The 15,622-nt window shown below is 38.5% G+C and overlaps 2 protein-coding genes across 2 annotated transcripts; one reads left to right on the plus strand and one right to left on the minus strand.

Annotated features, from left to right (window-relative positions):
• Positions 1-4,703: 4,703 nt before the first annotated feature.
• Positions 4,704-7,403, plus strand: chrm5a (cholinergic receptor, muscarinic 5a; the record flags this gene model as incomplete). The annotated part of the gene is made up of 2 exons (XM_079854153.1): positions 4,704-5,642; positions 6,900-7,403. The coding sequence occupies exons 1-2, from the start codon at positions 4,731-4,733 to the stop codon at positions 7,401-7,403; spliced, it is 1,416 nt and encodes a 471-aa protein (XP_079710279.1). The 5' UTR covers positions 4,704-4,730.
• Positions 7,404-12,312: 4,909 nt separating this feature from the next.
• On the minus strand, positions 12,313-15,515 carry LOC307148501 (fibrinogen-like protein 1-like protein). Its single transcript, XM_079854111.1, has 2 exons — positions 15,270-15,515; positions 12,313-13,708 (listed from the first exon to the last, which is right to left on the minus strand). Exons 1-2 carry the CDS (start codon positions 15,448-15,450, stop codon positions 13,014-13,016), a joined length of 876 nt encoding a protein of 291 aa, XP_079710237.1. The 5' UTR covers positions 15,451-15,515; the 3' UTR covers positions 12,313-13,013.
• Between the last annotated feature and the right edge of the window lie 107 nt (positions 15,516-15,622).

The following is a 15,622-nucleotide window of genomic DNA, read 5'->3' on the forward strand; positions in this document are numbered from 1 at the left end:
ATAAGGAGTACTAAGTTTAGTTAGTTGAAGTTCAGTTTGGTTTTGGGAGGAAGTTTTCAGTTCTGACACTGTTCTTATATAGTTTTAAACTGGACATTGCAATTTGTGATCTAGTTTATTTAAAGACAATCTCTGAGCTGCATAATGATTTATTTTGGGTGAATCACCTGATATGAATATTGATTATAAGAATCAATCTGAAAATGCATCAGTTCATATTTAATTAAACAATGGCTCACTTGAATATTTAAACAGAAAATTTCTGAAAATTTGACAAATAAAAATGTTCTTAATGTAGTTAATATCTATTAGTTAAAGCTTTTGTCTAATCCGCCTGAGAGTTTAATGCTCAATATCAAACTTGTACTTTTCAGCTCATCAGGATGAAGAGAATGTCAGTGTTTGTGAGCGACAGTAAGATCAGATCATCCGTCAATATACAGTCATCATTTATTCATCTGCTTCCTCAGAAATCTGCCCACCACATGCCGCCTTCACACCAGAAAAACAGAGAAATATCCGCATACCAGATCTCTCTGCTTTTATCACTTAGATTCAAAGCGGCTCCAAAAACAAAAACACAAATCAGGCTGCAGGATCTCTTCTTCATCGAGTGGTTCGGATCAGCTGGTGTTTTGCTGATTTTTAGAGGCTGTATAAAATCAATGGCATTGACTATCATGCAGCATCATTCTTCTTTTTATCAGCTTTTTCAGGACTGAGTAATACAGTGATTCAGTGTGTATTTCCAGCGAGGATGATGTCAATAACATAATGACAGAGTCAAGAGTCATCGGCCGTGAGAGCGCTGAGCCATTATCCTGTTGAAAACACTTGCTGTCAAACATCTCCAAGTATACTCTGAATATCTGTCCGAGATTTGATGAACATGTTTTATGTGCTGCACTTTCCTCTCAATAACACAATAAACACACAACAGAAATGAGAAAGCATCTGATCGTAGAGATGTGGATGTTTGAGATTCACCGGCATCATGTCCACATAGTTTGATTATAAGGTATATTTGAGACTATATAGATTATGATTATGACTATGACTGTGTGAGACTATAGCTTGAATTAATCTCTTTTCTTTGCATGACTGACGTTACAGTGCAGAACGGCTCTTTCTGCATAATCCTGAACATTGTATAAGCATTAGTTTCATGTGCGATTGAACGGAAGAGGCTCTCGGGAGCGTAACGTCACATGCTTTTGATTTTAAATTATGAAACATTACTGTAACACCAGAACGAGTTCTTCACACAAACATCAGTCTCGTTACAAGCTGTTCACACAATGACAATAAAAAAGTGATTAATTCAAGAAATTTCTTGCATAAAGCCCCTTTAAACTCAGAATATTTATTATTTCTTCAGAAAAAAAAGACTTATTATCTTATGTCATCAGCCAACAGGGAACGTTCTGTCAAGATTCTCTCAAAGTTATGATCAAACGTTCTTCCAGTGACATTAATAGAACGTTCGTTCAAAGTTATCTCTTTAATAATGTTAGCACAAAAACATTATTTATACATCGTTCATTGAACTTTTTTTTTAGTTGGACACTTTTTAAATGTAACAACTTGTTTCAGAACGTTCAGAGAACATTCAAAAGTAACGTTCTCATGTTTGAAGAATGATACAATGGAATGCTCCCTCAACGTCCGCATACCCAAGAAAATACATTAAAAAACTGAATGTTTTGGACATTCAGAACACATTCAGAAATAACGTTTTTATCATTTAAAGTTAGCTAAATGTACATGCTTTTGATAGCTGAGATATTCCTTCTCCAGTAAATGTACCTTGATTTTAAAAATGTTTGGATGTTTGTGCTGGAAAACGAGACAGAAACACAGAGGAAGAGCTTTAGTGCATCACCAGCTACACTGTAACAGTGTTTTATATTAGTGTATCACGTCTGTTCAAAGCAAATGATTATTATTCCTGTGGATTTGGATTTTTCCATGTCTCATGTGTTTGAGGATCAGTGTGCGTCACGTTAAACTCATCCAGAAGGTCCTCAAGTGTTTGTTTGGTTTGTCTTCAGCGTTTCCCTCGCCCTCGGATGATGTTGGCTTTATCATTCAAAAGAAATCACTCCGCTGTTTCCCTGGAAACAAAAAGCCACTGATACATCATCCGTGTGCCTGTTCACGTGTGCGCGCTTCATCTGAGCATGTGTTCCTGCTGTACATGTACAGTACAGATGATGTTTAACTGAGGATTTCTGAGTCACTTTAGTGCTCTTCAGTCATTTTTGACCGAAAAATGTTATGTAAAAAAAAAAGAATTGTTCATCGGAATGGTACGAAACTTGTTAAAGGTTGTGGCACTTGCTGTGTGAACGTAAAGAAAAATCATGGACATGATTTGAACAGGTTTAATGGTCCTGTAAACAATAGTCCCATTGGAAATGAATGTTTGACGAGTTTCCTCTAGTGGAAGCGTTTGGTACTGCAGCCGAACACACTCTCACTGAAAGACCATTTACTGAGATATCAACCTCAAATTACATTTATGGCTTTGATTTTCTCACAGTTTTAGAGTAAAACTTGTTTTTGAAAATATAGATTTCATATAAAAATTTTAAATAGTATTTTTGTGCATTTTTCATAACAATACACGTACAATTCTGTAACTTTTTTTAAGTTAACTTTTTAAAACTGTTTTCACTTAAGCAATAATCTGCCAAGTGTCGTCTTTGAAAAGAGATAAAACTTCAGTCACTTTAAAGCATTCAAGATTTACCACAGTTTAAGTTGGAAATTAAATTTTGAGGTCTATGCTTAAAACGTGAATAAATTGATTATAACTAATGCATAAATATAATGTAGTGCCATAAAAACCCCTGATTTCCTGCAGTGGTTCAGATGGAGGTTTGCTGGTTATGCTGGTTTGGTTACGGCTGCTAGATGCTGTATTTACTGCAGAATGATGTTCCTCTCAGTGTTTCTGACTCGTTTTCCAGCACAAATATCTAAACATTCTTAAATCAAGATGTGTCTTCAGTCACTTCAGGCTTCAGATCTCTGTGAGGTTTCATTAGGATCTGCTTCAGTTCTGCTGTGTTCTGTACATCTCACTTCTACCCTCTAGAGGCGCTTCACACACACACACACACACACACACACACACACACACACACACACACACACACACACACCATCAGTGATGATCAATGAACCATCAGACATTAGGTTTGCTTGTTTCAAATGGGATTTCAATGGAATATAATGACTCTAAATGGCAGTAAGTATATTAGCTCGACGTTTAATCTTTTATACGGATCATCTATTATATTGGATGATCATGATGATATTCTGTAATGAACTAAATTAATGAATCTTCAAATACTGTTGTAAACTTCTTTAAAAACATTTCGGTTGATTCGAGCACTTTAGAGAATTCAGTGACTTGGACATGAAGGTTTCTAACAAACACAATCTCTTGATATCATATTCAGATATTGTTCCTGACAATTATCTAAAAAAAAATAAAAAAATACATGATAGTTTCTAAGAAGTTATTTTAGTATTATTTATATACTATCATAGTTTTATTCATATTTTGAATTAGCATTTATTTTTATATATTCAGTTTTCATTTTACTTTCAACTTAATTCTTTGTATTTTTATGGGAGTTTGACTTTTTTTTTTATTTTTATTTTTTTATTTGTATTTATTTACAGTTTTAGTGCTTTAGTGCAGTTTTTTTCATCTAGTATTTGATTTTATTTCAGCTTTATTTCCATTAACAGAAATGTTTTTATAGTTTTGATAAAGGATAATAACCCTGGATTAAATGCACAGACTATTTAGGTTTATTTTATTTTTATTCCATTTTCAGTTTTAGTTTTTAATTTATTTCCAGTTAGACATTTTAGTGCAGCATTTCTAATTTATGTTTACTTTAAGTTTTTTTTATCTAATATTTTGCTTTGTTTTGTTTCAGCTTTATTTCAATTAACACATTTTTTTTTATGTTTTTAGCTTTAGTTGACGATAATAACCATTAATTAAATGCACAGACTATTTAGGTTGATTTTTTTTTCAGTTTTTATTTATTTCCAGTTAGACATTTTAATGCACTATTTTTTTTTTTCATTTAGTTTTTTATATATAATATTTATATTTTATTGTAGCTGTATTTCACTTAACAAAAATTTATTGTTTTGATAATGATAATAACCCTGGACTAAATGTACACTCCATTTATTTTATTTTATTTTCATTTTAAATTTTTAATTTGCTTCCAGCTAGATATTTTAGTGCTTCAATTTGAACATATTTCAATTTATTGCCATGCAACATTCCAAATTTACTTTGTTTTTCATCCAAAATTTATATTTTATTTGGGTTTATTTCATTTTTTATTTATGTCCAGTTAGACATTTTAATATGACATTTCTAATTTTTGTTTAGATTAAGTTGTTTTATCTGATATTTTATTTTATTTCAGCTGTATTTCACTTTAAAAAAATGTTTTCAGTAGTTTTAGTTAACGATAATAGCTTTGTATTAAACATCCCCAGACAGCAACATAGTGTCTGCTCAGATCCGGCCCACATCTGGAACATGTGGATTCCGGAATGGTACCGGATGTGGGCCGGATGTGGGCACTATGTTGCTGTCTGGGTCCAGCGCTAATAAAAGAGCGAGTTTCTCATCTGAAGTCACTGTTCGGTTTGTGTTTGTGCAGGAGATGGACGTGCCGAACCACGTGTGAATGGAGAACCGAGCCGCTGCGATCATCATGAACATCAGCGCTAACGCCTCAGATGTCCCGTCCACACACAGTCTATGGGAAGTGGTGACGATCGCTAGCGTCTCCGCCGTGGTGAGCCTCGTGACCATCATCGGGAACGTTCTGGTGATGCTGTCCTTCAAGGTGAACAGCCAGTTGAAGACGGTCAACAACTATTACCTGCTTAGCCTAGCCTTCGCGGACCTCATCATCGGCGTGTTCTCCATGAACCTGTACACCTCATATATCCTCATGGGCTACTGGGCTCTCGGAAGCCTAGCCTGTGATTTATGGCTAGCGTTGGATTATGTGGCTAGTAACGCCTCTGTGATGAACCTGCTGGTTATTAGCTTCGATCGCTACTTCTCTATAACCAGACCGCTGACGTATCGAGCCAAACGCACGCCGAAGCGAGCGGCCATCATGATCGGATTAGCTTGGCTCGTGTCTTTCGTTCTCTGGGCACCACCGATCCTCTGCTGGCAGTATTTTGTGGGAAAACGGACGGTTCCTGAACGACAGTGTCAGATCCAGTTCTTCTCCGAGCCTGTGATTACTTTCGGGACGGCGATAGCCGCTTTTTATTTTCCTGTATCCGTCATGACTATCCTTTACTGTCGGATATATAAGGAAACCGAGAGACGCACTAAAGATCTCGCGGAGCTTCAAGGCGTAAACTCTTCGCCGAACTCCAGTGGCGAGACTCAAACCGCTCGCTCGTGTTTCGGCTGCAAGCATACGAGCGAAAGCATACAAAACTCGACTCCTAAACCGGCCGAGTTCAACAGCTACGCTTCCTCCGAGGACGAGGAGCGATCGACGTCTCCCGGCGTCTTCCAGGCGTCCAAACGCAAAGCCGACGAGCAGAACTACTTCAGAACAAGTCCTACCCTGGTGAAGAAAAATATGCTAAGTATACTTGCAGCTAGACTAATTCAGTACACTTCAAGTGTGTTAATGATTAGTTAAAGGTGCAGTGTGTGATATTTAGGAGGATCTGTTGACAGAAATGCAATATCAGACACATAACTATGTTTTCAGTGGTGTATAAAGACCATACATAATGAAGCTTTATGTGTTTATTAGCTTAGAATGAGGCGTTTCTCTCTACACACACCGCAGGTCCGCTTACATCCACATGTTTCTACGGTGGCCCTGAACGGACAAACGCATTTCGTCACTATGTTGTTCTTCGTGTAAAGAAGCTCGCTAAAGTCAGTGAATAAAACACTGACACAATGATGAACAAGTCACAATAATATTCACAATAACATCATTTTACTGAATAATCAAGTAAACGTAATTTCTTAATTCATCTTTGTAAAGAAACCTCATTGCTGAACTGGCTATTCTCTACTGTCTGACGACGACATCACTTCCTGTCAGCCACCGTAACTTCTGTTGGGTGCAATTCACAAACTCACCATTAGATGCTGCTAAAAATTACACACTGCACCTTTAACTTGAAGTGTGCTATTTTGGAACAACTAATTTTAGTTGCAATTAAATTGTAGTAAAGCATAACTTTTAAGTGTATTTAGTGTACTTTTGTGTGCTAAATTGGAACAACCTCAAGTATACTTTTCAGTATTTGTCAGGACTAATTACATGCTTGATTAGTGATATCAAAGTGTACTTTATTTGCGTTACAAGTACATTACAAATTCATTGCGAGTGTCTTCGAAACATACAAGCAATATATCACAAGTGTATTATATTTGAGTAAAAAGTATATGCTCAGTAATACCTTTGGCTTATTCCAAATACTACAAATTGCACACTTTGTCTTCAATAACAAATGCACATTAATAAACAAATAATGCTTAGCTATACTTTGTACAATATACTATTGCATACTATAACATTTTCAGCACACAGTTAAAAATATACCTAAAATATATTTTTAATAAAGTGCAAATAAATACACTTTTAAAAAATAAACAGACTTTTCACTTCAAGAATTTTTAGAAAACATACTAAAGTACAATTATTTTAAAGTGTGTTAAAAGTTGCATTGTGAAAATAGGTAAAAGCATGATGCTAATATACTTTTAATATATTTAAAGATAGTAATCATTTTTGTTAGTATATTTGCAATCTACTATTGAAAAAGGGAATATATTTCTCAAATACACACTTTTTTTTCACTAGGGTACGCGGAGCAAGAAGTGCGTCTCGTACAAGTTCAAACCAACCGTTCCACTAAAGAACACCAACGGAGACGCAAAACCCTCGTCTTTCTCATCCGCCGAATCCGTGAACGCACCGTCTTCCTCGTCTTCCTCCAAACCCATCGACTGCACACTAAAAAGCCAGATCACCAAGAGGAAGAGGATGGTGCTGATCAAAGAGAAGAAGGCGGCGCAGACTCTGAGTGCCATCTTGCTGGCCTTCATCCTCACCTGGACGCCGTATAACATCATGGTGCTGGTGTCCACCTTCTGCTCCGACTGCATCCCGCTCTCGCTCTGGCATCTGGGATACTGGCTGTGTTACGTCAACAGCACTGTCAACCCCATGTGTTACGCGCTCTGCAACAAAACCTTCCAGAAGACCTTCCGCATGTTGCTTCTGTGCCAGTGGAGGAAGAAGCGTGAGGAGGAGAAGCTGTACTGGTGCGGGCAGAACCCGACGGCAGGCGGCAGACTCGCCTGAGACCCGTCTGAGACCCGCCTGAGATATGCCTGAGACTCTCCTGAGACCTTCGGTAGACTCGCCTGAGAGCCGACTGAGACCCACCTGAGACTCTCCTGAGACCTTCGGCAGACTCGCCTGAGAGTCGCCAGAGACTCGCCTGAGACCCGCCTGAGACTCTCCTGAGACCTTCGGCACACTGGCCTGAGATTCGCCTGAGATTCGCCTGAGAGTCGCCTGAGACCTTCAGCAGACTCTCCTGAGACTCGCCTGAGACTTTCGGCAGACTCGCCTGAGACCTTCGGCAGACTCGCCTGAGACTCGCCTGAGACCTTTAGCAGAACTGCCTGAGATCCGCCTGAGACTCTCCTGAGATCTTCGGCAGACTCGCCTGAGAGTCGCCTGAGAGTCGCCTGAGACTCGCCTGAGATTCGCCTGAGAGTCGCCTGAGACCTTCAGCAGACTCTCCTAAGACTCGCCTGAGACTCACCTGAGACTCGCCTGAGACTTTCGGCAGACTCGCCTGAGACCTTCGGCAGACTCGCCTGAGACTCACCTGAGACCTTTAGCAGACCTGCCTGAGACCCGACGGAGACCCACCTGAGACTAACCTGAGACCTTCGGCAGACTCGCCTGAGAGTCGCCTGAGACCTTCAGCAGACTCTCCTAAGACTCGCCTCAGACCTTCAGCAGACTCTCCTAAGACTCGCCTGAGACCTTCAGCAGACTCGACTGAGACTCGCCTGAGACTCACCTGAGACTCGTCTGAGACTCGCCTGAGACTCGCCTGAGACCTTCGGCAGACTCACCTGAGACCTTCAGCAGACTCACCTGAGACGCCCCAGATTCATCAGACAACTGACTTTACATTACTATCACAGGACAGAAACCAGTTTTACCGTCAACTGAAAAGTTTTGATTTGTAATGTTTCTGAAAGAGTCTCTTCTGCTCACCCAGGCTGCATTTATTTGTTGAAAAATACAGTAAAAATTATTAGGGAACATGATATATTGGCGACCATATCGGTATCAGCTGATATATGTTAATTTTCAATGTTAGCATTATAGTCCTGATAAGAAAATTTGGCTGATATATTAAAGCCGATGAATAATGTATTATTTCCTTCAGCTGAGACACTTCAGATGTGCGCTGTTCAACATGATGGTTTTGAATTGCTGCGCTGCTGAAGTGCAGCACAAGTCTGTCATATAGGCTATATAAAATTATAATGAGAACATTATGGTGGGACTTTTGTTTTTGTAATTATGGTCTCAAAAATTATATAAAAATTTAAATATCAAATAAAAATTTGGATTTAGATTTATTCATTAATATATTGGTTATCTGCTTTCATATATATAAAGAATTATTGTTATCGGCCAAAAATGTTATATCGGTGCGTCCCTAAAAATTTTTAAATTATTCCAATGTAAAACATCTCGGTTACATATGTAACCCTTGTTCCCTGAAGGAGGGAATGGAGACGTTACGTCAAAATGTCTGACGAATGGGGTCTCGCCCGAGAGCCCAATCACCTTTGAGTTGCAAAAAACGAGCCAATGGGATGCAAAGTACCTTGGTCTGCGGAATTTGCATCGCGAGCTCCGCCCTGCTGTGTGGGTATATAAGGAGCAGCATGTGCATACTCGCATTCATGTTCTTCGCTGAGGAGCCGAGAGGTGTGTCCCGGCTGTTCAGCGGTACAGCGGCTGTGGCAAGGGGACATAACGTCTCCGTTCCCTCCTTCAGGGAACGAGGGTTACATACGTCAGGGTTACATACCTTCCCTTTTAGTCAGTCACGTTCTATGTCACGTCAGAACCTCTGACGAATGGGGTCCTATCCAAAACGCCACAATGACGGTCTTCCAGTGCCTGGCGCAAGCCTCAGCTCCCTAGGGCTAAAATTAATGCCAGAGTTACCAAGGTACACTGAATGACACCAAGCAGGTCCTACTTACTGGCTTAGATTATAGAATCTCGCAAATGTGTTAGGCGGCGCTCAGCCCACAGCTGTACAAATGTCTGCTAGCGAGGAGCCATGCGCCAACGCCCTGGAGGAAGCAACACTCCTGGTCGAGTGTGCTTTCACCCCTAGGGGGCATGGCAGTCTTTGGGCTTGGTAAGCCAAGGTAATAGCATCCACTATCCAGTGGGACAACCTCTGCTTGGAGACAGCCTTTCCCTTCTGCTGACCTCGGTAACAGACACAGAGCTGGTCTGAGGTCCTGAAACACTGAGTTCTATCTACGGACATTCAATTTAATATTCAGCAATATTATTGATCTCCTGCATTGACACCATTATATGAGAACTGAACTGAGCTGGACGATGACGTCATGGTTTTCTCTAGAGTGGTCATATATATATACAGACCCTTTCCAAAAAATTAGAATATCATGGAAAAGTTTATTTATTTCCATAATTCCATTCAAAACGTTAAACTTCCATAGATTATAGATTCAGGGCCCACAACTTAAACGATTTCAAGTATTTAGTTGTTTATTTGTACATAATTTGGGCTTCCAGCTCATAAAACCCACGAAAACAGGATTTCAAAAAATTTGAATATTACATGAAATCACACATTAATTACACAGTGATACCATGGTCATTGAACCAGGTTTTGGTTCTTTTGGCAGTGTGGGCAGGTCACATGATCCTTCAGAAATCATTTTACATTGTTTTACATTCTAATAATATTTCACTGTTTTTACTGTATTTTTTTATCAAACAAATGCAGCTTTGGTGAGCAGAAGAGACTCTTTCAGAAAGATTAGCAAAACTTTTGACCGGTACCCCAAATATGAACTGTCCCCGACCCAAAAAAAGTCCTAAATGTGCCATAAAACTGGCCCATGTGAGTCTCTGAGTCTCCTGTAAATCTATACCATGTTTGCAAAGGGAATGATTGAGTTAAAGGGAAAGTTCGCAGATTTTCAACCAGCTTTGTGTCGTTATAGTGTCTGTAAATGAACGATGTGATGTAAATGATCTCACCTGAACCTGATCTCTCAGTATATTTCTCAGCATAAAGGATGAATTAAAGCTCCAGGAATCGGACGTCTGCATTTCTGTGCTCCCAAAATCAAAAGTGCATTATAGGCGTTGAAGTTTTTGGGAAAATGCAACTCGTTTTTTACAGACAAGTTTCATTAAAAACCCATCTTTCCAGTCGAATTCCCCCTTTAATATTTTCATATGTGTGAACTTTTCCTTTAACTCTGTCCTAACTCTTGAGTTCATCTGTAAAGCAGATGTGTGTAATCTTCGGATGTTGTGATGCTTTCACAACATTGATCCTTAATGGAAATAAACCTCCCACCATTATCAAATATGAGGGATGATGGAGATCCATTTGTAAGAATATGATGAAAGAGATTGAGTTTCACGAGTGCAGAACAAACACACCATCATGCTTTTGCTCAGTGATGATTTCATTCATGTTTTGTTTCTGTCACAGTCTTAATAAGGGCTAATGTTGTACATTTCACAGGCTTGATGTCGATTGTACCCTCTTTAAATGCCTTACTGTACCATTATAAGAGCGACAGAAGGAAACTCAGAAACAGCTTCATTTCTCCTGGTGTGATTTCATCCCAACGGATCTGGATGTTTCCCGCTGTCGTGTTGATGAAGCTGGTTTAAATGTGCCGTAAACACAACTCAATGAAGGTGAACAAACATGTCAGAACTTTCTATTTTCATCGGCTTTATTGCTTGGAGGATTGAAACAGCACTGCAAAAAGCATCAGTGTTTCGGTCTCGTTTTCCAGCACAAATATCTAAACAATCTTAAATCAAGATTCAGAGAAGACTGAAGATCAGAAGAGAAGTTGATGAAAATGAAGTGAGTTTGTGTTTAAAACAAGAAATAATCTTGTTTTCCCTTTGAATTAAATGTATTTTTCTGACTCCACTGACAGATATTTGTTCTTGTTTTAAGCACAAACACTTCATTTTGGTAAATTTTTCAGAAATAAGACTAAATACCTTCAGTCATTTTGCTCCTCCAGTAAATGTATCTTGATTTAAGAATGTTTAGATATTTGTGCTGGAGAACCAGACAGAAACACTATAATCTGCAGTGCGTCTTCGGTCTGTTAATTCCCTGTAATTGTGTGTGTGATCAGTTTTATGAGACTTTTTGCACTTCAGTACAAATAAATCTGACATTTAAATGTTTATTTAATCTTATGTTTATAAAAAAGAAATAGATAATTGATCATCATGTGTTGAATGGGTTAATAATTCAACCCTACACTGCACAGAAAATCACATCTGGCTCAGGGTTTTTGTTTGTCTTGTTTTCCAACACAGTTATCTCCTTTAAAAGCAAAAGGACAAGAAGAATTTTTTTCAGAATTTAACTGAGAAATCTAACAGAATTTTGTGAAGTTTATGATTAAAACAAGAAAAAAGATGTTTGCCATTGAGGTCAGAAAAATAATCTTGTTTTTCCTTGTGATTCAGATGATTATTACAATTTTTTTTTAAAGTCTCCCTGTAGTCAATAATTGTATCCCTTAAAACTCATCTTTGATCAGCTAAATTGCATATTTAAGTTTTTTTTTTTTTTTTTTGATACTTTTTTTTCCTTGAATAATTTCTTCATGCCTTAAAATATCTTGACTGTAACTCGACACCCTCACCTCATTTAGTATGCGTGGTTCTATGAATATGCAAATGAGCCCCGCCTCCACTCACTCACTCAGCTCAGAGATCCACTGGTTGACGATCACACGTTGATCTGATTGGTTACAAGGTAGTTTGTGACGTCAGAAACACCAGCGATTTCAAAGCGTGTTTTTGAGACTGTCTTTGGTTCACTGCAGTTTTAAGGAGGAAATACTCAGCAATGCTGTCGACTTATGAACTTACACATGCTTTGTCTTAAAGCACATTAAAAACACCACATAGACACATAAACAACATTAAAAGCTGGATTTACAACACAGGTGGATTTTGATTTTTTTTTAAACATCACTAAATTTTGTGAGATTTCTCTGAAATTTCTCCAGTCATGTCAAGTCACCTTTATTTATATAATGCTTTTAACAATACCGATTGTTTCAAAGCAGCTTTACAGAGATAATAGGAAATTAATGGAACAGAGATTGTTTTGGTTTTACAGTAAATATATCTTGTTTGAAGGAAAAATATGACAAGATATAATAAATGATCTGGTAAATTTCACAAACACATTCTGGGGACTCCATAGATTTATATTACATCTTGTGAAAAGGGGCATAATATGTCACGTTTAAAGCATATTAAAACACCACATAGACATATAAACAACATTAAAAGCTGGATTTACCCCACGGGGGGCTTTAATTAAAAACATCATTAAATTCTGTGAGATACATCTCCAGTAAATTCATCGGTAACACTTTATTTTACAGTGTCCTTGTTACATATGTTACATATACTTACCATAGTAATAACAGTAAATTATGCATAATTACATGCAAATGACTCTCAACCAAATCCTAATCCTACCCTAACCCTATAGTAAGTGCATGTTGTTAATTATTATTACTCAGTACTTAAATGTATAATTACATTGTAACAATAACACCTTAAAATAAAGTGTACCCGATTCATGTAGTTTGAAGGATGTTTAGATGCTCAGAGCTCGTCTCTGGCACAGTCTCCGGAGCGAACGACCTTGACCTGATCTGAAGGTCTCACCATCATCCAGGCGTATTTGCACAGGTGCTCTTTATTACAGTCCTTCTGCCAGTAGATGACGTTCCTGCGGTTGAGGTTCGCGCCGGCGCACGCGTCGTACCACCACCCTCCGCCCGCGACGCCCTGGAACTCCAGCTTAGCGCAGTTCTGGAAGTAGTTGTCGTTGTCCCGGTCTCGGGTGGTGAAGCGCTGGTTATCGTGAAGATAGTTCTCGGTGTCGAGCGTGAGTGCGTCCGCCGCCGTGCCCTGAAACGGACCCAAACGCAGACGGTACTGGGCGTCCTCGCCCTCCACCAGAACCGGGTCGTACTCGCCGGTCTTGGTCATCGCGTCCTGGTCCACGAGCTTGATGGCGAGCTTGTAGCGCACGGGTCCGCCGGTGAGCCGGTGCAGGTGCTCGTTGCCCAGCCAGTGGTTCCCGGTGAGCGACCCGAAGCCTTGCTTGTACTCGGCCCAGGTTCTGTCGAAATCCACGCTGCTGTTGACCGTGATGTGCTGGACCACCGTCCACCCGCCCTCGCTCATGGCACAGAACACCGCGATCGGCGAGTCCCCGGGTCGGATCAGGTACAGCCCGTCCCGAACCTGCCCGCCTGCACTCTGCCACAGCTCATGACAGTCCCGGGGAATCTCTGAGAGAACAATAAATAAAAGCTTTATATAGCTATATATATATCATACTAAAATACAAAAGTTTGTGCTGGGCAACAATTAATCGCGATTAATCGCATACAAAATAAAAGTACAAACTAATATTTATATAAATTTGTGCTGGGCAACGATTAATCGTGATTAATCGCATCCAAAATAAAAGTAAAAACTAATATTTACATAAAGTAGTGCTGGGCAACAATTAATCACATCTAAAATAAAAGTATAAACTGTAATATTTATACAAATTTGTGCTGGGCAACGATTAATCGCAATTAATCGCATCCAAAATAAAAGTATAAACTGTAATATTTATACAAATTTGTGCTGGGCAACGATTAATCGCAATTAATCGCATCCAAAATAAAAGTATAAACTGTAATATTTATACAAATTTGTGCTGGGCAACGATTAATTGCAATTAATCGCATCCAAAATAAAAGTATAAACTGTAATATTTATACAAATTTGTGCTGGGCAACGATTAATCGCAATTAATCGCATCCAAAATAAAAGTATAAACTGTAATATTTACATAAAGTAGTGCTGGGCAACAATTAATCGCAATTAATCGCATCTAAAATAAAAGTATAAACTGTAATATTTATATAATTTATGCTGGGCAACGATTAATCGCAATTAATCACATCCAAAATAAAAGTATAAACTGTAATATTTATACAAATTTGTGCTGATTAATCGCAATTAATCACATCCAAAATAAAAGTTTGTGTTTACATAATATATGTGTGTGTGTACTGTGTATACTGTGTATAATTATTTAATCTCTGAGAGAACAAGCGACACCATCAGACTCTTTATTCATGCTCTCGCTCTGACTGCCGCTTCATCAGTGATGCTCTTCTTATTGTTTACTAAAGCTGGAAGCATTACAAATCGTTTTTGGAAATAAATAAAACTGGAATAAAATCTAACTATTAAATCAAAATATTGCCTTGGCACCTAACAGAAATAAATGTTTAAGTTGAAGTACTTACATTTGTAAATAAAATAAAAAAGTTCAGTAATTTCACTTAAATGACAATGAATAGGTCATTTTCATTGCCATTTAAGTGAAATTACTGAAGTTAAATATACAAGCTTGATAAAAAAGACATAAAAAAGAAATGTTATTACTAATAAATATGTTTAATAAAAAGACATGTTGTAATAATTAAAAGAAACTGTAATAAGTATGTTTAAGTCAAAATTTCTAAGAAAACACATGCTTGTCTTGATAATCTTTCATCATTTCATTAATCAGAAGCCATTATCTCTAACCTGATGTAATTAAATGAACACACCCTGAGTCCTGCTTGAACTTTGACCTCTGTTCTAATGGCTCACACTGTGTTAGTGGAGTAAAGTTACGAAAACTGCCCTAAATTCACTCAAATAAACTAGTATTTCTATATATCTGAAAAACGAGAGCCTCAATAAACACGTTTTTGAGTTTGATTTACTTGATCTTCTTATATAATGACTGTGACTTCATAAAGATGCAGGACTAAAGAGATATTTGAGTATTAACTGTGATCTGACCTTTGTGTCCAAGGTTCAGGATGAGTTTGTGCTCTTCGGGCTCCAGCATATGCATGTTTTCAGGAGACGCTTCAGACGGATCACAGACCAGCAGAACCAGAACCAGACAAACCCACAGCATCCTCATCCTCGCTCCTCGATCCGTGCGACTGGGAGAATCCCGAGAGAACGAGCCGCTCATATCAGCTCTGGACTTCAGCACTGAAGGCTTTATCTGGACTCTTCACTGTACGCGAGTTTCACTTTATCTGATTCACTTCAGCCTTTGACTCTGTGTTGCAATGACCCGATTACCAGCCGAACCCAGACCTCCGGCATGTACAAACAGGTCAAATAAACGTTTAAGTTGAAGT

Source organism: Squalius cephalus (assembly GCF_949319135.1).
Source record: "Squalius cephalus genome assembly, chromosome: 20".
In the NCBI taxonomy this organism is placed as follows: Eukaryota; Metazoa; Chordata; class Actinopteri; order Cypriniformes; family Leuciscidae; genus Squalius; species Squalius cephalus.

Coding starts and splice junctions, on each gene's coding strand:
- LOC307148501 (XM_079854111.1), bottom strand. CDS start 15,450: ATGAGCGGCTCGTTCTCTCGGGATTCTCCCAGTCGCACGGATCGAGGA. Junction 13,709..15,269: donor CCTGAACCTTGGACACAAAG/GTCAGATCACAG, acceptor TTGTTCTCTCAG/AGATTCCCCGGGACTGTCAT.